The sequence below is a fragment of the Prionailurus bengalensis genome, chromosome B3 (assembly GCF_016509475.1).
Source record: "Prionailurus bengalensis isolate Pbe53 chromosome B3, Fcat_Pben_1.1_paternal_pri, whole genome shotgun sequence".
NCBI classification, from domain to species: domain Eukaryota; kingdom Metazoa; phylum Chordata; class Mammalia; order Carnivora; family Felidae; genus Prionailurus; species Prionailurus bengalensis.
In genome coordinates, this window is record NC_057355.1 from 46,745,524 (window position 1) to 46,771,465 (window position 25,942).

Here is a 25,942-nt window from a genome sequence, read left to right on the forward strand (position 1 = left end):
ATTCCCAGAGAGCTGACCTCTTCCTTAGTAGAGTCCCAGATCATACGGTTGTAACTTTTTCCCACAGTCCCTCATAGTGATCTACCTCCCTGTGGGGAAGGGTTCCTGCCCACTGATGGCAAAGGCTATCCATTTTGTTTGTAACCCAAACTCTAGTAAGGCACCTTGCAAAACATGTTTGGAGAATTGTTCCACAAGCACCATTGATTCCCCTTGCTACTATCTTCTCCCCGTCTCCCCAACTAACTCCTGGACTTTGTTTATTTATTTATGTATGTATGTATGTATGTATGTATTTATTTCCTCAATTGTATCTCCAACTCTCCAAGCCTTAAAAAAAAAAAAAAACAACTATAGCTCATGAAGATACACTGTCAACTAAAATACAATTTTTGGCCATAGCGATCCTCTGTGAATTGAGATCTACGTACTGCTTAGGCTGAGGTAATTCACTCACGTAAACTTGGGTAGATACTTTGGGTTCTGAGAGGCTGGAATTTATTTCTATAGACCTAATACTAAAGTGAAATATTTTTGTCTATTTTCTACTTGGTTAGCATTCAGGCACTGAGTGTTAGGCACTTTTAATTAGGAAAAGTATCCAAGGGGAAATTTCTTCAGGCTGACCCTTAACAGCCAAAGAAATGAGGTTCTAAGGGCTTTGAAAATGGCATTTAAGATAAGAATCAGTAGGCCCCTGTCAAGCTTGCACTGGGAGCGAGGAGCAGACATGACCTATAAAGGTCTTTTTATCTGAAGCCCAGATTTGGCCCACGTAGCCCAAAGCCCATTCTGGGATGGAATCTCTGGATTCTTGACGTACATCTATATGCTGACCTCTAGGATCCCACAAACTAAAAGAAGGCCTGTTGGAGCTAGGTAAACATCTACATTAAAGGGGTATAAATACAGAAGCTCAAACCCAAAGGGGCAGTAAAGCGAGGAACCCAATGTCTGGAGGGACATTCACCTGTTGGCGTGAAAAGCAACAGAAAAACAAAACAAGTATATCCTTGAGTTATTTGGGGGCGAGGAGAACGAGGGCTAGAAGGGGGCATCGCAGAAGAAAGACAGGGGGGCCAAGGAAACACGCCAACTCCCTCAGAGGACCGACGCCCTCATCCTGGGGCGCAGCGCGGACCGCCCGGGGCCGTCCCGGCCGGCAGAGGGCAGCAGCTGGGCGGAAAAAGCTGGGCGAGGGCCGCGCGGAGTCGACTGCCTGGCGGGGATACTTAATTTTAAGTGTGGGGCGAGGAACTCGCACTCATCACTGCCTGACCAGGACCCTGCGGCCGCGGTGCACCTCCGGCTCCGTTGAGGGGAGTGGGTGTGTGCTAGGCCGCCTGCCCGAAGAAAGAGAGCGGAGGGCGCCCCCGGGGTCTCGGGAGAGAAGGGCCCCGGGACGCGAGAGGGAGGGGCCCCTGACGCACCCCCTCCTCTGCCGAGCCCGCTTGGCGCCCCAAGAGCCGCCCTTTGAGCTCCGAGAGCTAACTCCAACGCACCGCGTCAGCCCCCGCCAGTGCGGCTCCTGGGGTTACGACCCACGCCCGACATCCGCTAAGGTGCGCCCCCCACTGCCGCCGCCCGGACGGGAGCGAGGCCGGTCCCGCTCTCGGAGCCCAGAGCGGCCGCAGCGCGGTTCGGGCTCTGGCCGTCGAGGCCGGCGGTGGTGGCGGCTTGGGCCTGTCCCCGCGGCCGAGGTAGTCGCCAGGCGCACTTGACCGTGGGCGCGGAGCGAACGGATCGCGCAACGCGGGCGGCGGGCTTTATGTAAATCGGGGCTGCGCCCGGGCGTCCTAGGTAGGATGGACCAGCCCCCCGCGCCTCGGCCCTCACGTCCAATAAGAAGAGCCCCAGCTTGACACCTGCCTATATACAGGCGAGCGCGCCCCCGGCCCGCCGACCGCGCGCACAGCCCGCACAGCCCACGCCGCGGGCGAGCGAGACCTCGGCCCGCCACCATGACTTCCAGTAAGATCGAGATGCCCGGCGAGGTGAAGGCCGACCCCGCCGCCCTCATGGCGTCCCTGCACCTCTTGCCGTCGCCCACGCCCAACCTCGAAATCAAGTACACCAAGGTAAGCGCCCGGCGAGGACCTGCCGTCCACCGAGGCTTTCTAGAACCTTCCTTCCTGTCCCTGATCTGTTAGGGGAGTAGGGTGGCGGGACGGGGTCAGGGGCCGGGGCGTCCGGGGCCAGCCTCTCGTCCCTGCGCAGCAGAGGGACGCCCCGTCCTCGGGATTAGAGCTTCCGAAGGCCTGTCGGGGACTCGGAAAGCCTCGGGGACTCGCCCCAACCTGAACGCGGCGCTGGGGGTCGCGGTCAACGGCTCTTCACCCACGCCGCGTCTGCCGCTGCCTCCTGATCCGATTCTCGCGGTCCGGACTGTCGCGGGGGAGGCGTCGGCACCGCTTCGACTCATGGGGGTTAGAAGGGTTCCCGCCAGGTGGGCCACGCAACCCGGCCGCTTTTCCCAGCGGCCCTGCGCCTTCAGGGGCCGCTGGGCTGCTAGTCCCCGCTCGGTCCTCGGAAGCCCGCGGTGCGGAGCGGCTTTTCGGGAGGGGCCGACAGGGCGCGCGAAGCTCGGGCCGCCCTTAACGCATCGCGCCGAAACGTGGACGCTGCCTCCCGGCGCCTCCGGCTTGGGCATTTCGTTCGGCGTTTGTAGGCAGTGGCAGTTCTGCTGGACAACGCAGAAACTCTCGAAATTGGTGTGCATTAACGGGCTCGCTCTCGGACTGAAAAGAAATCATTTTTTATAACGAACCCTGACATTTTGGGTTTGCCAAGCAGGATTTGTTGCTGGGCCATATAAAAAAGGATACGCATGCGCTACCTTCATTAATGGGAATTGAATTCACTTTCTACGAATTCCACATGGAAAAAAATGTATTGATTAGATACACGGGGTGATTATAAAGTTATAACATGGTGGGGGGAGAAAGATGGGATTTGATGTCATGTTCCTTGGAGCTCATTTTACAGTTCTCTTGTTTTTCTATTACTTTCAATTGATTTCTACCCCAAATTGTTCCCGATAAACCCAAGCGCGTTTCCCAGACACACAATACGGTTAAAGTTGTTTTCCATCATTCTTACTACAGGATAAACTAAGTTTGTTGAGAAGTGTATTGTTTGGTTCTGGCTTAATGGTTGAAAGAGAAATTTTTTAAATATCCGAATTTTGAAATTTTACTTGCATTGAGTTTTAGGATGCAAATCAAGGTGATTCGTGTTCTAAGTGCCCGATTCATGATGGATTTGATGTACCTGTTAGCTTTTTTAGATGGTGTGACAAATTTTTGAAAGCCATTTTAATGGGAGGTCGTTAGTGGTTACAGCCATTTAGACATTGTTTGCATAACAATAGTGCCAGTGCGTGGCACATCTCTGGGTTTGGGAACGAGCAGGGAAATACACAGCATAAACGCTTTGTTTTATGAGGGTCGCTAACCTCTCCAGCCCCTCTTTAAAGATCTTAAGATTCAGGATCTCCCCGTGAGACGGGACCCTACTCTCATACTTTGGAAGGTTCGATTTTAGTCTTAGCTTTTCATTGGGATTTTCCTCACAGCCCCGGAAAGGAGTTTTAGGTATGCAGTAGGTATTTCGGAATTTAATTTGGAAGCTCTTCCAGTTCTCTTTTTTCTCCAGCTACCCCCGCTCCCTTTTTCTCTTGTTCTCCCCCAGTAGGAAAGACAACTGATTTATAGCTAAATGAAGCCTTTAATGTGGAGTCTTTTAGCTCGGAGGAGACTTTTATCCAGTATCCACTTTCCCACTTATTGCAAAGAAAAACAATCAGAAATGAAATAATGGATCGAAACTTGACTCTTTTAATTTGTGGGGAGGAGGCGCCTTATTTTTGGCTTGACAAACAACCCTCATAAACACTGAGTAATGCTAATCTAAAGGCAAGCTCTTTTCACAAAACCTTGTTAAATCAGGTATCTGTGAAGATTCCCAGCAGCTTACTCCCCACCCCCCAGCTTTTTAGTGAGACTTCTAAATTTTCTGACACAAGCGTCTTTGGTGAGCAGCTTTTTTAATGTGAAGAGCAGAATCTGCTCTTTTGGTAGCTGAGGCTAATGGTTTTTTTTACTTAAAAGGAAAAATAAGATTCATGGAAAGGTTTTTAAAAACTCACTTATGATCAGAAGTGAGGGATATTATCTTGGTAATTTCAAGCAGAAGAATGAACAAGGTAGAATGACAGTTCGTCCTTTAGAACAGTAGTACCACATTCATGAGAGGGATTTTTGAAAGAGTAATGGTTAAAGAACTACTATGCTGGAGGGCTTGTTGAAGAACACATACATAGGAAACAAATCCCATGTTTGTGTCACAAAGCCGTGCAGGATAAACAAGATGGATCCTTCATCATTTTTGTCTTGTTGAACGAATGCATCTTTAAGGGTATCACGATAAGATTTGTAAATGTGATTTGGGGACCAACATAAAGCCACTGCCTACGTGTAAATGTCAGATTATGAGAATTTCAAGTTGCATGCATTTAGAAAACTTTGCATTTATGATCTTGCATTTAAGATCTATGATCTTATGTATTTTTCATTTTTTATGAAGGGGGAAGTGGGGGAGATTATTAGAAATAAAACTTACATCTTTGTCAAAGGTCCAGTGAAAATACTCCAGAATTACAGTTCAGTCCCCATAGATACTGAAAGGGCTTAACTTGTGCTCTTGTAGTGATTTTACATTTAGTTTTTAAAATAAGCCTACCTGTCTGAAGTTCCAGTACCCGATTTAGACTAATGATCAGTGGCAATACCATCATTGGTATAGATCTAGTTTTATTTCCTTAATGCAGCAATCTAGATCCCAGGTTTTAAAAATGATTCCTTATTAAGGAATATGGGGTGTTGTTGTTGTTGTTGTTGTTGTTGTTGTTGTTGTTGTTGTTTTAAAGAAAAGACTGCATTAGTCAAGAAAGCGTTAAGTTTACCAACAAGAAGTAGCGAGGTGACCACTTTAAGGCCAAGACAGCGTATACTCTCCTGCTCGGATCCTCAGAAGACTGCTTACCAGCTATTGCAGGAATCTGATTGGTTTTAGGTGTGTTTCTGTGAATTAAAACTTTTCTGAGTTGTTTCTGTTTCATCAGTCTGGTTTTTCAAACTTTGTATGGCTGAATATATTATCAGAGTTCACATGTTGTAAAATTAAGGCTAGCACTTTACCAACTGCCCTTAACTGCAGGGGAGATTTCTTCCAGATTCCCAGAAGGTCTTTGGAATCTTTCTGTCTTTATCCCACCCCTACCTTGTCTGTTGTCTCTGTCGTCTCTTCTGTCTTTACTAGTTTCTTTCTACTGCCACATCCCCATTATACACACGTGCACACAGGCAGAGGCATTGTGCTGTCTCTGTGTTGAGCATTTTTTCAGTGACAGTTTATGCCTATAATTGACAGTAACACAAAGGGTTGTGTTTTCTTCCAGCATCTGATTCTGTGAGGAGCTAGAACAGAGGGAAGAAAGGAACATTAATGGAGTACTAACCTACTAAACTACTAAACTAGAAGAGAAAAAATAAAAGACAACTGAAAATCAGAGCAAATGTGCATTGGGTAACTTCTACTTATTTATTTGTTTATTTAAAATCTTATTATTGAACATTTTCTATTTTCTGCTGTCAATTTCAATTCTGTCCAAAGGATGTTTGGGTGACCACTGAGTGTTGTTAGTATTCCTAACAACAGTGTTCCCTGTTAAGCTAATTGGGCATCTCCCTTCCAGGAGCTTAGGATCTTATTAGAAAGATTGATCGCCAAAAATTGTCAGCATGGCAGTAGTTCAGTTGATCAATGTAGTAACAAATAATGATAAAAAATACATAATGCCACTTACATTGGTTATAGGGTCTAATAGTTTACCTAGCACTTTAACGTGTACCATATCTGATCCTTGCAAAACCTTTTGAAGGAGAGCGAATAGGAAGAAGTAGAAATACTTGATAAGAAAGACCTTGGCCTTGACTTTTAAAAAACTGATGGATCTTTCCTGACCATAATACACTTCGCTCTTCCTAACAGTAACATACTTTTTTTTTTTTTTTTTTTTTTTTGAGAGAGAGAGAGAGAGAGAGTTTACATCTTTATTTTTTTGTGTGTTCTTTCTGTTGCAAACATGGGGAGAATATGTGCTGGTCTACTCTTCTTAGGAAGAAGCTACATCATGTGGCTTTTGATTCCCCGACTTTAACTACTTTTTATGTTCTACTTTTTTTAAAAATCAGATTCTTGCCTATTTCAGAGATTATTATTTTTTTTTTTTTTTTTTTTTTTTTTTTTTTTTTTTTTTTAATGAGAGAGAGCACACAAGCACTCGAGCGGGGCAGGGGCAGAGAGAGACTGGGAGACAGAATCTGAAGCAGGCTCCAGGCTCTGAGCTGACAGCTCAGACTTGAGGCTCGAACCTATGAGCTGTGAGATCGTGACCTGAGCCATTGGATGCTTAACAACTGAGCCACCCAGGTGCCTTGCAGAGATTATTTCTTAAAACATGGTGTGGGTCTAATTGTTTCCAAATCTCTAATCAAGATTGTTTTTATCATAAATTATGAATAACACCTCATGTTTATAGGAACCTCAGATTTGCAAAAGAACTGTATTGCTAAACAACTTTATTGTAGGGCTTGAAATAGATAATTCTCTTGGAGTCCTGCCCTGATGCCTTCTGTACAGGATTCTGCTACCATATGGAATCATCATTTGCTGAGGCAATTCTGTCGTCTATTTCTATAAAATGAGGAATAATAGATTTTCTATTTGAGGGTAGAAGATACTCTGAGAAGCCTGTTATGTGTGTGAGGTCTGATTTCCTTGCAGCAAGGCTTAAGAGAAGCCAGGCATGCATAATATAAGTTCTCTGTTGCATTACACAAGCACAGTGATCAAATACATCTCAAATATGAGCAGATCAAAAACATCTCAAATACCAACATATGCACTTCTGTCTCTAGTCTTTCGCAGTCGGATAATGAAATAGAAATACTGGTGTATATTTTTGTCTGCTTTAATTATCTCAGTGACAGCTTGTGGTAGTCAACAAACTACAGACTATCTGTGTGATGTTGTAAACAAAACTTTATTGGAACACAGACACACCCATTCAGTTATATATTGTCTGGAGCTACTTTTAGACTGCAATGCTAGAGTCTAGCAGTTGCAACAGAGACTATATGGCCTATATTTTAGAAAAAGTTTGTAAGTTCTTGATTTGGAAAAAGAAAGGCTCTGAGTTAAAGTAGGTCTTTGTTCAAACCTTGGTCATATATGTACTTACTAGGGGTTGTTGTGAGGGCTAAATGAAAAACTGTGTGAAAGTACATATAATGATAGTTAGCCAAGGGCTAATTCCATTTCATTTTTACATTTGTAGTTACGAATTAATGCAGGCCCATTTTAAGAAAGATCAGAATTGTATGGTCAGTAAGGTTTTTACAAGACAGGCCATTGTTTACTATTTTAATTAGCCATGAGAGTTTAATATTCTGGGTAGCTGTGGGTCCCTTATATGTTTTCCCTACATTTCCATCAAATGAGATCCCTTGGCGGTTTCTCTACTAAGGTCTTCTCTTTACTAAAAAGTCACTAAATCAATTTCCCAGCCAGTTTTTAAAGAATCAAATTAGATATCTGACACTGTGGCGAAATCTGGCATTAATATGCCTCAGTACACCCAGGTGGCTTACCCTAATTGTCAGATGGCAGACAACCGTTTCTGGCATTTTAAGTAGTTTGGGCAAAGGTGTTGCCAAGTCTTTGGCACATAAATCTGGGAGGTATGGCAGCATTTGAGTACATTCTCAGATAGTATATATACCTTTTAGAAATGGGAAGGTATCTTTGTTCCTATAATTTAAAGCTAAAGAGACTTTTCATTGGTTCTGACTGCCCAGTTTGGCAGCTTCCAGAAAATAAAATGCAGTGACTATTTTGAAAGCCCTTCTAGCATTTCATTAATTTCTTTATTTGCTGCAACAAATCATTTCAAAACCAGTCATTTCCCCTCAAACACCAAATCTGATGCATATAGAAGTGATTGCCATAATGTCACTTTGGATAATTTTTTTTTAAGTTTTTTTAACGTTTATTTATTTTTGAGACAGAGAGAGACAGAACATGAACGGGGGAGGGTCAGAGAGAGGGAGACAGAGAATCTGAAACAGGCTCCAGGCTCCGAGCTGTCAGCACAGAGCCCGACGCGGGGCTTGAACTCACGGACCGCGAGATCATGACCTGAGCTGAAGTCGGCCGCTTCACCGACTGAGCCACCCAGGCGCCCCGACTTTGGATAATTTTTAATTGCTTTTTCAGATCTATCTTTGAGCTCCATTCCATTTTACCTTTCAGATATATGAGATTATCCAAATTAGGGATTTCTTACCTCTGGCATTTCTCCATTGCTTGTTTTTTGGCCTTTAAGATGAAGCTATGTTTGGGGCACCTGAGTGACCCAGTGGGTTAAGTGTCCATCTTCAGCTCCGGTCATGATCTCATGGTTCGTGGGTCTGAGCCCTGAGTCAGGCTCTGTGCTGACAGCTCAGAGCCTGGAGCCTGCTTCAGACTCTGTGTCCCCCTCTTTCTCTGCCCCCCCCCCATGCGCGCACGTGCGCACACTCTCTCCCTCTCTCTCTCTCTCTCTCAAAATAAACATTAAAAAAAATTAAAGGGGCACCTGGGTGGCTCAGTTGAGTAGGGGTCTGACTTCAGCTCAGGTCATGATCTCATAGTTTGTGAATTCTAGCCCCACGTCAGGCTCTGTGCTGACAGCTCAGAACCTGGAGCCTGCTTCAGATTCTGTGTCTCCCTCTCTCTCTCTGCCCCTCCCCCACTTGCACTCTGTCTCTGTCTCTCTCTCAAAAATAAACATTAAAAAAAAAATAAAAAAGATGAAGCCAGGTTTACATTGTTTCCCTTCAAAACCTTAACTCTCAGTGAATTTATTTACAGCACAGCTCTGTTGTGTGACATGATTTGGAAATACTTCCAGCCTTTGAAAATTCCAGTTGGAATAATAATTGGGTGCTTCACCACCTAGACGTTTGCTAGGCTCTCAACAAAATTTCCCTGGGGCTAAACACGGGGGGTTATTGACCTCTGTAGAATGTGGTTAAAAATTAGAATGTCTGTGAGTGAACATTTTAATTTTTATTGTAGAAAGAACTTTTCTTCTCACTTCAGCTCAGCCTTGGTACCTCCAGAAGCAGTTATCTGCTCTGTTTCCTTTCCTCGTCACAATCTGACCTTTGGAGAGCCGGAGTCACAGTTGCTTTACTCCTAGATCTCTGGAAAGATGAAACCTCTTGTCCAGTTAAAAACTAGACATACCTGTCTCTTATTTACAAAGAATTTAGGATATCATGAGTACCCAAACACTTTCCAATCTTCATTGATTATAAACTATAAGGAGGAAATTTCCAAATAATTAAAGATTATATTTTTATACATTTTCTTGTACATACTTTTCATTCCTCTAGCCTATGTCTTCTGATTTCAAGTCCACTGACTCTTAGGGATTGTTTTTTTGCCCCAGGTCATTTTTAGGGACCTTAAACTTAGTCAAACAAAAAGTGGTATAAGTGGGTGGCTCTTCCCACACGTATGATGGAATCTACCTCCGGGTAAGTGGATCTTGCAAAATATTGTGGTTTTAAGTAAACCTAGTAACAGGCAGATGTAACCTGGTTCCCTCTTTCCCCAGTGCCCACAAACAATACACACACCAGATCTCTGGGCTGATGTGTGTGTATTAATGGAGTGTTGAGGGTGGGAAGGGAAAGGGGAAATAAGAACTTGCCTGATAAGGTAAAATTAGGAAATATCTATAGCAATCTACAGAGGATAGCTTAAAGTCTTACTTCCCTAGGTGTAGAAATTGACTTTTACACTGAATCCTTTTTTGGGAGATCAGGAATCAGTATGACTGGTTAAATTCCCTAGCAAAACCTGAAACTAGTGACTTGCAATGCTCATCTATATTTTATAGTCTGCTCCCCAACATACCAATGTAACTTGATTTTCACAGGGAAGGGTATCTAACTCTATTATTTCGAGGTCATTTTTAACTATAGCCAGAGCTACCCTTTTGCTTGTCTGAATTTATTAATTTGTTTATTCATTTGACATTTATTTAGGACTGCTTGTGTACAAAGCATTGTTAGTCACTGTCTGGCACAAAACACCACATAGATTGTGGGGCCTGCCCTGAAGAGGCTGGAGAGGATTCCCACTTGGGTATGGGGTGAGAACATACACACATGGTGCATAATAGAAGGTGCAAATGCTTGAGATGAATGTCCTGAAGGCACCATGAGTATTCAGAAGGTAAAGAGATGTTTCAGGTTCTGCAGACCAATAGCGCTGTTTCGTAGGACATACTTGACAGACAATGAAATGTTTCAGCCTGTAGAAGATTACAGACAATAATATCACAAACATGTATAACTATACCCAGGTTTGTTAGCTCTTAACATTTGGCAGTATTTGCTTCTGTTCTTTTTTAAAGAAATACTGCATTGAAACTCCACCTGTGGCTTTCCTCCATTCCCTTCTTTACTTCCCCCTTCCTTCCTCAGAGGCATGTATCTTCCTCATAGGTGTTCAAAGGTGTTCGTATCTATGCACCTGCATGTACTCATAAACAATATGTACTGTTGTTTTGCATGCTAAATTTTTTTACACAAAGTGTACTGTGCTGCAGTTTGCTTTGTTTTCATAGCATGCTATTTTCAAGATTCCTCCGTGTTACTGGATGTACTTGCAGTGCTTACATTGTCATTCGTTCATTGTCAGAGTATTCCATTCCTTGAATATATTACAGTTTTCATTCATTCTTCTAATTGACATTTAAGATACTTCCAGCATTTTGCTATTACAGTGATGTTGCACTAAATGTTCCTAAGCGTATCTCCTTACTTGCCTGGGTGAGAGACTTTTCTAGGATGTATGCTTAGAAGTGATATTATTGCTGGCTTAAGGGGTATGTGGATCTGCATCTTAATTAGGGATTGCCAAATTTCTGTCCAACACAGTTACACTAGTTGCCGCTACCCCCAGCAGGTATCAAAGTACCTGCCACTCTCTATCGTCACCTCACTTCCATTCAGAAATACGGAGTTCTCATACTTCTGAAATTTTGCCAGTCTGTGTGAAATGGTATCTCATTGCTATTTGAATTTGCATTGCATTGATTTCTTGTGAGGTTGAGTATCTTTTCATATGTGTATTGGCCATTTGGCTGTCCTCCTTTGTGAGTTGGCTAGTATATCACTTGCTCATTTCTGTTTGCATATGTATTTTTTTTAATGATTTGTAGCCTTTTATTATGTACTTGGGATTATAATTCTTTGACAGTTATATACAGTGTGAAAAATTTCTGCCCCCTTGTGCTTTTTCTTTCTCTTTTTTAGTGTAATTGTCATGTAGTTTTAAATGCAAATAGGAATATTTCTTTTTTTTTTTTTAGTTTATTTCTTTAACTTGAGAGAGAGAGCGCACACCTACACACACACACACACACACACACACACACACACGCACACACAGGGGAGGGGCAGAGAGAGAGAGAGAGAGAGAGAGAGAGAGAGAGAGAGAATCCCAAGCAGGCTCTGCACTGTTAGTGGAGCCCCAACAGGAGGCTCGAACTCACGAACTGTGAGATCATGACCTGAGCCGAAGTCGGACACGTAACCGACTGAGGCACCCAGGAACTCTGAGGAATATTTGTATCTTTTCTTTATGGTTAGTGCTTTTGGTGTCTTTTTTAAAGAAATCCATTCTTATTCCAAGTTTTTCAAGGTATTCTTTTACATAGTCTTCTGAAGTTTACTTTTATTATTAAAAAATTTACCTTTCTCATTTGTGCCTTAATCTACCTGTAATTAATCCCATTTGTATTTGTTTATGTATAAGGACACAGGTAAATCTTAAGGACAAATGATGTAACATATAAGAAAAGCAAATGATATTAATGTGTAAAGAATTTTTCAGAATTATATTCTGTGCAATTCTGGAATAATATTAGGAGGTTCAGAATGTGTGGTTTTTCTCTAAGCCTGATCTTCTCTGTAATGGGAACATATCAGAAATTAGTCCTACTTTGGTGGATGATTTTAGTACTTGTTGGTTTCCCTAAACTAACAACAGTAGGGCATTCTGTAAACCTACCTTTAAGGAGTCATTGTATAAAATGAGATATGATCATTGTAAGTTTTCCATGTCAAGAGTTACTTCCCTACCTTTCTTATACTCCCTAGAACAGAAGAAGTGCTCAAATGTTGGTTATTGTTGTTCCCCTCCCCTCACACACACACTTAAACACACACCACTCATTTTTTGAAGGGGCATTACCAGGTTCACTGTGTGCTATTTGTTTATAGGACTGGAGAAAACTGGAGGGATGACAGCTAACATAATGTGAGAAGGAATTTCTGATGGATCTTTCCCTTGAATGACTAATTCCATACTGTGCTTCATTGTGTTAGCTTAGAGAATTTCAGTCATTTCTTAGCACCAGGCTTGAAAATAACATTGCTTTATGTTTCGTTAATGTTTTAACTCATTGTGTTTTAAACTCAAAGCTGGTGTTACACATTCACTTTTGTGTTTGGATTTCTAAGTTATTGATCTCTAACTCTAAAGAAGCTACCTGAGGAGGAATGAAATTCTCCAATCTTAAAACTGGAGCTAGCCCTCTTGTGCCTATTGCTTACATAGTACCTGACATTGTCGGTCCCACGCTTATTTTGAGGGGATGAGCCTACATTGTCTGAATGCCCATATTACTTGTTTACACTACTCGTGAATGGTACAGTTTTAGCCTTGTATGCTTATATTTTTTGGTGTAACTCCCTGTTCCTACACTGTATTAGATTATAAACTCTTACTCATCTTAGTATTTCTGAAGCATCTAGCTCAGTGCCGTATAGTGAAATGCTTAGGAAATGTTTGTTGAATGAATACTTGTTAGATTTTATTATCATTACTGGCTACTGATAGTTCCTTTTATTATTAATACTATAATTTCCAGAGTGCTTTTCCCATATGATTACATTTAATAATTGCAACAACCTATGATACTGATACTATATTAATATTCCCACTATGTAAGTGAGAAAGTCAAGCATATTAAACAAATTTTTCAGGCTCAAGAGTTAGTAGGTTTCAATTCCAAGACTTGGTTCTCTTCCTTCTCTGTTCATAACAACAGTAACAAGCTTAAGAACCACGACGACAAAGACAGTAAAATTTGAACTCAGCCTAATGCTCTGCTGAGTGTTGTATAGGATAATCCCAAGCCCAGTTCTATGACTGTGGATCCCCAACTTAGTCACAGTAGGTATGGTAGCTACCATTAGTAACAATTTCAACTTGACATAAAAGTGAAAGTGTTCATTAAAAAAAGGAAAAACAGAGAATTGATATAATCAATACTTAGGTGTGATTCTTCAGGCTGTGGTAAAGAACTGCGTTTTTGGATTCCCACTGGTTGGGCAGTTATATACTGCCCTTAATAACACCTGCTTGTTTGTATTTTTTTTTTTTTCAGTTCAAAAAGTGCTTTTATTTGTTATGGTTCTTCAGATTTACTTGGCAATGAGTATGATGAGACTGTTGAAAACGAATATATTTCATATTCTTTCTAATGCTTCCTCTTTATTTTATTTTTTTAATGTTTATTTATTTTTTGAGAGAGAGCGGTATGCAAGTGGGGGAGGGGCAGACAGAGACAGATATACAGAATTTGAAGCCAGGCTCCAGGCTCTGAGCTGTCAGCACAGAGCCCGACGTGGGGCTCAAACGCATGAACCATGAGATCATGACCTGAGCCGAAGTTGGATACTTATCCGACTAAGCCACTCAGGCGCTCCAAATGCTTTCTGTCTTTCCATGGGCGATCATTTTGTGTAACTTGACTATAACCTATGTGGTAGAGACACTTGCCAGAACGACTTAGGTGGATGTGTTCCACCTTGCCTTTTATGGGCAGTCATTTCCACTTAAAGCTTCCAACTGGAATCTTACTCCGATTAGATTTGTCAATTGTATGTAGCCTCAGCGGGGATGCAGAATAGAGAAATAGACAGTAGACCCCAGAAATTCATGTAGTGTTTATACTGTAACAGAACTTCAGTGCCCAGAGGGTGGTGGTTGGAATGCACGATTAATGTTTTATCGTAAATGGCTCAAAAATCCCATCTAAAGAATCTCCTCCCAGTAGTCTCCCGATTTCTCTGTCTTCACTTTTAGAGAGAACGCATTTCCCTTTCTCCTCTACTTCTCAGAGTTACCCCTTCTCACCTTTTCCATCTTTTTCTCTTTTCTTCTGCTTCTCTTCTGCCTCCCTAAGTATTTCTGTCAGGCAAGCCTTTGATAACCCTCATTCCTTGGTCAGATTCATTTACCTGTTTTCGTAAAATGTCTAGTTATGCCTGGGAACCTTTGTAGTCAGCTCTTCCAGCTGTTGGCCCAAATAGTCCTCGGGGACACCAGAAGCAATGAACCTGGAATAACCACATTTGACTTCTGTGAGCCCTCCTGAGAATTTAGTAATTACTTAATGGATTGAATTGGTGACACACACTATTCCAGATAACAGCCTGGGTTGCATTAAATTAACCTCCACAAATGGGTATTTATTGGTGTACTCTTAAAAGACTACATGTGTTGGCCATAATTGCTCTTCCGTGTTCCTCCGTGCCGATAGGTATTTGTACTGAGTGAAAAATTTCTCAGATTAGAGCCTGGGTGGTAGTTGGAGCCATTTAGTGATGTGTGTCCTTGTGTTCAGCACATTGAGCATAAATCCTGTCTTGTAAACAGCAGGGAGACTAATGAGGTTTGCCCACATTCTGGTATCGTTACCAGGAATTCCAACAGAGAAAAAGAGAAGGCTTGGAAAAGAAGTACACTAAACAGTGATTTTTGGAACTCTTGATGATCTGACTTAAGGAGAGAGATTACTGCTCAACACTTAGTATAGACGTGTACGTACAAACACGGGTACATAAACTACATTTAGCTAAAAAATAAACCAAACATTCTGCTTTGAATGAACACTTGCAGAGTCACCAACTTCGTTCTCCAGCGAGCTAATGAGGGGCTTATTTATGAGTGTCTCTAATTGTGAGTGGTGTAAAGGGGGCGGCTATTGAGATAATGCAGCTGTTAAAGTGATAGCGCACTGCTTTCTCAGCGTTCTTCATCACTTCAGCCAACTAAAGTTTTATACTAATTTTAGTCTTACCATTCTTGGAATGACTGTAGTTATTTTTACAATAACAAATAGCTTCTGAACTTGTTGCAAGAAGTCTTTCAAATGTGGTTTTTTAAGGCTTGTTTCAGATCTTCATTTTTATTATTACTGTTAAATAACTTGTGTGTTTGACAATGCCAAAGTAAGGGATCCAGTTTTTGCTTGATGTGTAGACTAGTTTCCTTCCTGGATTTGAATCTTCATAAAAGCCGGTTATCATGGTGGTCTTGACACCCAAAGTGTTGTCCACATATTTTTGTGTTTGAGTGAATTAATAAGTGAATGAGCACTAGAAAATAAAATTGTGATTTCATTTGCATGGTGACTAACAGACAAAATACCACAGCTAGAAAGTGAATTCCAGGTAAAGTGTTTTGAAATGAATAACTTTCTAGTGAGAGCAACATACATATATATACACACGCGTGCGCGTGCGCACACACACATACTTTAGGCTGAATAACTTCCCTCCTTCAGTCCCACTCACCTACCCCTTTCTTTGAAACAGAAGATCTTTAGGGTGCATTGTGGAGTAATGAACAAGGAAGCAGAATGAGCCCAATTCTGCCACTAATGTATGCTTTTTAACAGTTCCTTGTATACATAGGCACATGATAAAGATTCATGGAATTAACAAATAACAGATTACTGGATAGCTTATTGAGTACTCTCTTCTATATTAGGCTCTGGGAATAGGAAAATGCTTTGTGATACTGGGTTAGTTACTTAAATTCCTTGGACATCAGTTTTATTACTTATAAAATCATAGGGTAGAATGAGATGTGTATTATTAATCCACCTACTTATGAAAAGAACTGGAGGAAAAGAGCTGTAAGAGTTCCTTACCCCACCCTGACCCTTCAGAATTCTTTCATTTCCTGGGCCCGAACCTGGGATTATGAGGATCAGAAGGAAAATACTGAACTTGTTTGTACGTCTATTTGCAAACCCCTATTCTTGGACCCCAAATTTTCACTCGAAGCAATGTTTAAAATATTTTCCCAAGGATTTCCTTATAATTACAGGAAAGCAGTCCACAGAAATCTGTTCATGATTCTTCATATATGAATGATTTCACAGTGTCATAAAGAGCCACCGGCAATTAAAAAAAACATTGTGTTCGTTAAAGACTTAGAGTACTAGAAATCAGACCAGTGACTCCCAAGAGAATTCCTTCTTCAAATCTTAGAGAAGATTGATTTTAATACTAGGTAATAGTGGTAGAAAGAAAAGGTTTGTTGGCATTTCCCCCCAGCCATCTCAGCAGCTCTTCTGTCAGGCTGAGCTCTTGAAAACCACGGTGGGTCGAGTAAAGTCTGTGGCGAGGGAGCTTGTCAGAAGCCTATGGCTTTTCACTTGAGTCTAATAGAGACTTAGCACTTTGCAGGTCAGTGCCACTGCTATTTGTCTCTGACCTAAGAGATCTGGAGTTCTTCACATCAAAACCACATCTTGCTGAGCAGAGATCAAACGTAGGAAGGTAAGGATTCTGCCAGTGATTTATCATGCCAGGGAGAGCGATCAGGCCATATGGGGCCACTGCAAATGAAGTTGACATTCTGGCAGTTTCTCATACAAGGTCCCACATGTAGTTATGGCTAGTTTTTCTTGGAGAGGAATTCTGGGTCAAGTGGCGGCTTTTGGTGGCATTTCTTAGCAATTTCAAGTGTTAGCAAGACTTACCTCCAATGCGAGCTTATTTCAAAATTAAGTCCTAGCAAGATTTTTCTAATATCTTGTTTAAGTGGCAAGTAGAGATTTCTTGATTAGATATTTGAAGGTTAATTTGAGCTTTTCATTTGACATCTCCTTTCCTTTTTTCCTTTGTCAAGAAGGTGCCTATTTTAAAAAGAAAGACAAAAAGGAAAGAAAAATTAAGGTGATTTGAGGTCTGCAAAAAAAAATCTGTCTTCCTAAATATTAGATGTGGCTTTAGGGTAATGAAATTGACTCTATAAGCTATGCACAGTTAGGTTTATTAGTTCATTATCACATTTTATTAACTCGGGTTTTAGGAATTAATTACTGTAAATATTACAATTAAATTCCTGGGGTAGAGGAAGGTGTCACACAGATCTTTTCGCATATTTGTAAGGGTGGAGAGCAATAAGGAAGAATTTAATCATATACAACATAGATATAATTATATTTGAGAGTATTTGCTAAGATTTGAGTCAAGGGCAATAATTATAATTTTAATTGAAAGAAAAAATTCAGTAATTGCTCTCTTCTTTTAACTGCATCAACAGATACACGAAAATGATTGTGCTATATAAAATTCAGCTTGCTTTTTGTTTACTGTCACAAGCAAATGTTTAGTGTGGAGAAATCACTCATTTATTGTTTCAAAGGCCTCTTCAATTTTAGGATGGGCGCTGGGGTGTTTCAGCCTCTCTCTGCATAGGATGTTTGCTTTGTAACATAAATGAAAGATGACATTGGTATTTATATGTAGTAGTTCATGACATTAAGTTCTAATTCAGCTAAAGATACCAGTTGTCCCTTTTGTGGTTCACTTTTTCACAATGAGAAAATTACCATAAATGAATGGCCTTTGGTGGTTAGAACTCAGTCCCATCCTGTAGTCACAATTCACTTGATTTCCCAAGGTATCCGTTTATTTGTTCATATACTGGGGAGTATTATTCTGACTGATGAAGTTGAGCTCTGCAAGAAGCGAGTTTAAGTATAATAATAAAGTAATGAAATGGAGTTTCTCCTAGTTTCTACTTGGCATTTGTGGAGCTTGTACAATTTCCATGAAAACCTGGTAGGGTTGCCAGATAAAATATACAGCGTCTAGTTAAATTTGAATTTTAGGTAAATAACAAATACTTTTTAAATATAAGAATGCACCATGATTTCCCTGTGATTTGGGGACATACTTATACTGAAATTTAATTGGTTTTTCTGAAATTGATATTTTACTGGGCATCCTGTATTTCATTTGCTAAAACTGTCAACCCTAAACTGTTATTATACATATGGTTTGTGATTTTTATTGGCGACCAGCAATGAACATCATTTTAATGTAAAATTAATTGGCATTAAAAATCAAAGACTCAAGGAATCTTTAAAAATTGTTGCACTAATGAAGAGTGTAGTAGAAAACCTTTTTTAAAAACCATAACGATACTAGTGAATAAAGCCGCTAGGCTCATTGTAAAGACAGCTTAATCTCCTAAATGAATTGCTCCAACCTTTTAATTCAAAATCATACAAACAAAAACATTGAGATAAGCTGGGTGCTTTTTCAAATGGGGACCCCTGTGGCTTTGAAAATAAACACTTCAGCCTCCTTCCCCCCCAACACCTACACTCATAGTCACTACCCTTTCTGATGTCTGCCATTTGCAAATGAACAGGCTGATTTCTGAGAAAGACAGAAGACTAATTAAACCTAGAGAAGATAGGGAAAGGAACATTTGTTTCCAAGCACAAGACAAAAGAAATCATGTTACATTCCTGCTTTCTCAAGACTGACAGGACGGCATGAAAGCCCTTTGCTGAGTTTCCTCTTCTGAAAGAACATTCCCACACCACCGCTCAGACCCTCTCCCGCCCAGGAAACCCTGGGATGTGTGAACCAGCCTGCACTGACCTGTCTTTATGGTAGTCAGAAGAGAGTAGCAATCAGAAATTACAGGAGACCAGTTAATATGTCGGATGGCCTTCACCATCGTTACCTTCTTCCACCTATCCTTTCGCCCTGTTTATCTCTGATGGTTTCTCGAAGAGATCTTAGTTACCAGCAATGGAGAGAAGAGTAAATGAATGAGTAAACACAGAACAATCAGTGACTAGCTTTTTAAGAGCACTAATAAATTGTCTTGAATTGGTTGTTTACATTCAGAATCTGAATCAGTTAGAAGTTCTGAGTACACACTATTCCAGACTTTTGAGTAATCTAGTTAATTCTTACATCCACTCGATGAGGAGGTTTTATTTTATTTTATTTTATTTTATTTTATTTTATTTTATTTTATTTTATTTTAATTTTTTGAGTAGGCTCCACGCCTAATGTGGAATTTGAACTCACAACCCAGAGATCAAGAGTAGCATGCTCTACCCACTGAACCAGCCAGGTATCCCAAGGTGGTTTTATTATCTTATTTTACAGATGAGAAAATTGAGCCACAGAAAATTTAAATGCCATACCCAAGTCACGCCATCTAGGAATCTTTATACAAAAGGAATTATACCCATTATGAAATGGCAGGAGAGAAATGAGGAGGCAGAACGTGATTTTAGGATACCTTTGCCCATTTTTGTGATGAAAGAAGACTAAAAAGGACCTTCATGAGATTCAACCTGGGTGCTAGTCAAACCAGTCATATGATAACAGTTTGTTATCTGCCACAATTTAGTCTGTGGTAGAAATATCCTGCCCTTGGAATATGACCCTTGGAATCCTGAGTCAAATGGAACCCTATGCCTTCCCTAATCTGTATCACAGGTAACCCCAGAGCTCTTTAATCTGAATGATCCAATCAGCCTCCTTTGGAGAAAGAGGCCAGCCTCCTTCCTCACGTTCCAGTTCATTCAGATCTAGCCTTGTTCCTGGAAGGCTGCCCCAAACTGAACTGTCCTCTGGGGAACATGACTAATGAATGACCTTTTGTCTCTGGGCTCTCATCAGTGTCCTTTCACTTTCAGAAACAGACCTTGAGATTAGATGGATATTTGAAAAGCTGGGTGGATCTCTGCTACCTCACTGCTCATGTTATACTTTATTTGTTTCCAGGATTAACACAATTCATGTAATTACACACATTAGTGTAATGTGTTGGGCATACAACCTTCATTTTAAAATACTCTGGCACAGTCGCTTTAGATTAATATTTTAAAGCTGTTTTAAAATGTTGCCTCTCATTTCTCATTTCTTTTGACCTTGTGCTGTCTGCATACTTTGAAAGTCAAGATTGCAGTCTTTCCTAGTGAAGACTTTTCCTTCTTCCTGTCTTTTAGCCTGGGACTCAGGGTAAGTGGGGTTCAGAGAATACAAATTGGGTCAGTTATTAAAAAATAGTTAATTACTTTAAAATTAGAACTGGTAAGTTAGTCCTTGTCAAAGCTTTATGAAACCATGCTTTTGCCTGTAAGAGATTACACCTATTGAACCAAGGCCATGTCTCTATAATATCGAAACACTGACTTTAAAGTGCAAAATGCAATCAATCATCTAGGTGTTTTCCTATACAATGCCATTTGGGTGTTTTTTTCACTTTTTAGCCAGATGTTTTGGCGTGAAGCAGAGCAAAAAATGGAAGTCAACAGAACCACTTTTGCTCTACCTACCTAAATGTTTCAACAGGATGGTTCTGAATATTTGCTTCATTATTTTACTTTATATAGGTAGCCTCTTAATTAGAAGTAAAAGAAGATGGGGATGTTTTTCATTGAAGTTAAAAATAACCTTTTTACCTTTGATTATAATGTTCACAAGCCTAGTAGCTTTGTAGAGTAGCATACTGAAGTGGTCATCAGTACAGTTTTTCATTACAATAGAAATTTAATTTTGTACAGTTAAATGATCATGCTGTGTGTTCTTTGTTGTCCACAAATCTCTTTAAAGTACAGTATATCCGTAGAAACAATGGAATAGTCATGTAAAAGGAGATAACCAACATATGACAAGTCCTTAAACTACTTCCTTATGCTGCTCAATTAAAAGTAATTGAACTTTTCTCTATAGATACATCATTCTGGTTATTGATTTGTTTTCTGGTACTCTCCTTTGATGAACCAAAAGCAGTTTAGTGGCAAGCCGAGTAAAATTCAACTCTCCAAGGCGCCATCTACTGCAGGGTTTAAATACAAATCATTTGAAGCATTTACTATTAAAAAAACAAAACATTTTATTACTGAAATAAAACATGACAGCTTTATGTCAAAGATTCATTGAGGATAGGAAATTATTTACACCTAACTCCTATTAAAGCCTGCTGCTTCAGAATTCCTCAGGGGGTCAGATTCCCCAGTTAGAAAATTCATGGCAGCATCTCTGTATTGTCACAGCCACTTTGCTGTGGGCTGCAAAGTGTGGCAAGCCTGATTTGTCTTCTGTTATCTTCCTGGTGCAAAAGTGGCCAAGTGATGTGGCTTGGCTTGTGTGGTTAAGTTCCCTGTTTTGGGTCTTTCTCCACGTAACTACTGAGATTTAGAAAACCACGTAAAGCCACTGTTAGATGGGTCGGATCCCTGTAGACAGCCAATCCGAAGTCCGTCTTCACTTCTGTCCCAGGAGTATGATCCATTATGTCTTTTGAACACTGACTGCATGTTAAGTGCTCTATTAGAGTACGGAGAAAACCAAATGAAGCCAAGAGAGCTCTTTTCAAGGATCTTCGAGAGGGAAGAAAGTTCATCCTAGCCAGTTAAGCCTCAGGCACAGTCACATTTTATCTCACTTAATTGTACAACAGCCCTGCAAGGTGGACGAGCCTTGTTTCTGTTCCTACAGAGAAGGAAACAAAGCTCAAAGAGTTTGAGAGTCTATTTAAAGATGGCTCAGGATTGCATAAGTGGTAAAAGGCAGAGTGGTATTTACATGGAGATCTTTTGGCTCTTAGCACCTCCACTCTGGTTGTTCTATAAGGCAAATAAAGGAATATGTACAAGATTAATCACCTCAGTCCTCAGTGAATTTCCTTATATCTCTATTTCATTTTGCATATAGACACAACCTTCATGACATTTAATCATTATGATTGAATACGTTAAGCAACTTCAGTCTCTATACCTGTCTTGAGGAGAGAACAGACTTGCATGTTGCTATCCTGATGGTCTTATTTGGAAAACAACAACAACAACAACAAACAAACAACAACAGAAAGTATAAACCAGCCCAGTCACATTGAATTGGCTTTCAGAAAGCCTGTTGTTATGGTCCTTACTGTCTTAATCCAGAGACACAACCATGTACTCCACTCATATTTCAGACCTCCCTTCTTGGACACTGAGATACCTGTTCCTTTCAGATTTGGGAAAGAACACTTTTTTTTTTTTTTAAGGTTTATTTCTTTTGAGAGAGCGTGCATGCGCTGGGGACGGGCAGAGAGAGAGGGGTGGGAGAGAGAATCTCAAGCAGGCTCAGTACTGTCAGTGCAGAACCAGATGCAGGGTTTGAACTCACAAACCATGAAATAATGACCTGAGCAGAAATCAAGAGTCAGAAGCTTAACCGAGCCACCCAGGTGCCCTGGAAAAGGACACTAATGTTTGGCAGAAGACTTTGTTGTAGTATTGTACTTGTTAGAGTTCTTAAACACATTCCTTCAGGAAGGGGATAAAATTTCTGAGGTGGGGAAATAAATGACATTTCTTGCCCAGAATCTAGGATGTTATGAAATATTTACAGGAGGGAATTACACTTAGAGATTCTTTTTCCCCAAATGCTTGTGTGTAGTGTCCCTAACAAAGTGCCATCATGAATTTTTACTTTAATTCCCTTAGCTAGGAGAAGTGACTGTGAATCAAACAGCTGTGACCATTTTATAAAGATTTTGGCGTTTGATGCCCTTTTCTTATTCAGCCGTGGATACCTAGATTCTATGGAGAAAGGAAAGTATGAAAAAGGAATCACTTTGATGCAGTGAAATTGTAACCAGCTCCTAAATCAGTCAAGGCTGGCCATTCCCTTTCTTTTCTTATCCAAGACCTACTGGCCTGTGGGAAGTCATTAGGATGATTTTGAAGTATCCTTCCTGCACCCTCAAATATAGCCCTGTTGTTGTAAGAGCACAAAGTTGTTCTTTAATAAGCCCAAGAAATAATTTATTATCTGAAGATCACAATAGTCAGGTTGCTGTCTGTTCTCTGCCAGAAGTTCCTGCTTCTGCACCTCAGGAGGCTGCAGAAAATATCCCAGGACCTCATCTCTAAGCAGAATCACATTAGGAATGTAAATCACCACTGTTTCCCTAACACGTTTTGCTTTCAAGAAAGGAAATTAAAAATTATTTCGCTATCATCTGCATTGATTGTATTGAAGAAAAAAGGGACTTGAGCAAAATTCCTTGTGCAGAGTAATGTTTAAGAGACCTTGTGGAAGAAATGCAGTGAGGGTTGCTCTGATTCCCTGGTCAACCATCAAATTTGCTTTCCAAAGAAACATTAGCAAAGATTAAATTTAGAAAAAGCACTAGAATGGGAATCAGGACATGGGGGTTCCAGTCCCTATTATTCTACCACTAGTGGGGTATGTGGCCTTGTGCAAGTCATTGGCTTCTTTTGAGAAATTTATTTAGTAACATTTTTCATTTGCATACATTATATCTAGGGCCCCTTCCAGCATTGTGAATCTCTCTCTTCCTAACCCAAGCAGCCTCCACTAACCATATTTAGAGCAAGAAAAAGATACTCACTTGTTAGTTCCTTTTTTAAAAAAAATTTTAATGTTTATTTTTGAGAGAGAGAGAGAGCGCGCAGGCTGGTGAGGAACAGAGAGAGGGGGGGGACACAGAATCTGAAGCAGGCTGTGTGCTGTCAGCACAGAGCCTGATGCGGGCTCAGACTCACAAACCGTGAGATCATGACCTGAACTGAAACCAAGAGTGGGATGCTTAACCAACTGAGCCACCCAGGTGCCCCCCATTAGTGTCTTTTAAAGTGATCCTTTAGTAAGATTTGGCTGGTAAAGTATGATCGTGTCGAACCTCATAGTTTCACAACAAGCATTAAGACTGTTTGGGGGGAAGGTGGGCAGTTACCAATTGTGCTTGGTGATGAGCTTGCCTAAGTTTTAAAATGTTTGTTGCAGGATTTTTTTCCACCCAAATTGTGCTTTTTCAAAATGGTTTCTTTCTAGTTCATCAGTTACATGTTCAAGTGCTAGACATAATTGGAAAAGGAGACCGCCACTTTTGAACCCAGAGGATGGACTCTGCTCTGGACATAGAGAGGTGTTGTTGAAATGGTTATAGAAGTGTCAACATGCACTTGGAGAAGCAAGACAAACCTACGGTGTCCCAGAACTTCTGATAAACTTTCCTATTGAGCGCCCACTGGTGGCCATATGTGTTCTGTAGCCAGTACGTCAGATTCACAGAGTTAGAACTTTTACGTCCTCAGGGACATCTTCCATTCAGTTGGCAGTAGCTTTCTAAAATGCCATGTTGAAAAGTTTTCAGAAATTCAACTGGAAGATATTGTGATTGATTATCAATATCTGTCAAGGGGCTGGACAGAAGTTTTATCACAAGTGCCATAGATTAGCCTATCTTCAGTTACCAAGTTTCACTTATTATAGGTAAATCATCATTCTTTATCATAGATAAAGAAACTGAGGGTTGGGGAAGCTAGGAGACTAGCTGAACATTTAGTTTGAAACCAAGAACAGAACACAAGCACTCTTCCTCCCCCTCTTCCTTTTGCTGTAATAGAAAATAAGACCACGAAAGTGATATCCCTTTATAAACAAGCCCCTAAGCATAGTTAAATAATGAACCACACTACTGGCAGTGGTGAGATGAAGGGACTGCAGTTCTGCGTTTCAGGTTCCTCCCAAGAACTCCGGTGTCATTATCTAGTGCCCCCAGAGTAAAAGGGTTCCTTCTGAACCACCTTTATCCTAAAGAGTTTTAGCAAGGTGCATGGTTCTGCAATCTTCTTAGGTAAGTAAATAACTCCATTATCTTGGTGTCACAGTGTCTATCCAAAGCCATGTTCTAGAGGGAAACTGATTGTTGCATAGCTTCAATCCAGACAAGAAAAAGTAGGAAGCATCCAGTATTAGGTACTATTCAGTGTTGACTGGGGACCTGCTTCTCTGGATAGATAGAAACGGTTCTAGGATTCCAAGGATCTGATTCCTGGAATTAAAACATACATTGTTTTGGGTTTTTTTGACAAAAAGAATTTGCTTCTTGGGTAATACAAATGCATATAAATATTTACTGAGCATCTACCATTTCACTATTCTTTTTCTAGGTCCTGGAGATCAAAAAACAAAGATGACATAGTGACATGGTGTTTATCCTTAAGGAGCCCACAATCTAAGTGGGGGACATATGTAAAGTATTATAGATCGATGTGATACACAGGCAGAAGTCAGAGAATGATCAGACAACTCTGAAGAGTTTGGGACAGGTTTATCAAGTATTTTAACTGAGGGTTTTTTTGTGATTTTTAAAATATTTATTTATTTTTGAGAGAGAGAGGGAGAGAGACAGAGCACGAGTCGGGGAAGGGGCGGAGAGAAAGGGAGAGACAGAATCCGAAGCAGGCCCTAGGCTCTGAGCTGTCAGCACAGAGCCCAACACGGGACTCGAACCCATGAACTGTGAGATCACGACCTGAGCCCAAGTCGGGCACTTAACCAACTGAGCCACCCAGGCGCCCCTTGAACTGAGTTTTGAAAGATGACTAAACTTCTAATGTTGTGTCAGGTAAAGAAGGGAGGAAACAGCAGGCTCAGAGATCCTCATTCATAACAATTCGTAGCATTTTTGGTGTGATTTAAGTATAGGGGGGCAAAGGGAGGAACTTAGATCCACAGATTTTGAATGCTTGTGCTCCTCATTTTATGGCACACTATAAGACACTGGTCTATGCAAGACCAGTCTGGTTTTCTCCACAGGCACACACTCCATTCTACATTTAGATAGGGACATATCCTTGATGGGAAACGTGGTGTTATTTTGTCACTGCTTGTTTCTCATGAAT

General features: G+C 40.8%; 1 protein-coding gene across 6 annotated transcripts in view; it reads left to right on the top strand.

Moving 5' to 3' along the window:
• The first annotated feature begins 1,272 nt into the window (after window positions 1–1,272).
• ALDH1A2 (aldehyde dehydrogenase 1 family member A2) overlaps window positions 1,273–25,942 on the top strand; it is a 100,494-nt gene continuing 75,824 nt past the window's right edge. The window contains exons 1-2 of one of the 6 annotated variants that reach the window (XM_043555329.1): window positions 1,965–2,078; window positions 5,459–5,586. Coding sequence is in view for 4 of the 6 variants with exons in the window: in XM_043555325.1 (XP_043411260.1) it covers window positions 1,962–2,078 (117 nt within the window). In the remaining 2 variants the exon portion in view is untranslated. Of the gene's footprint in view, window positions 2,079–5,458; window positions 5,587–25,942 lie in introns of all 6 variants that reach the window. The other 5 variants (XM_043555325.1, XR_006293282.1, XM_043555326.1 and 2 more) reach the window with 5 other exon arrangements.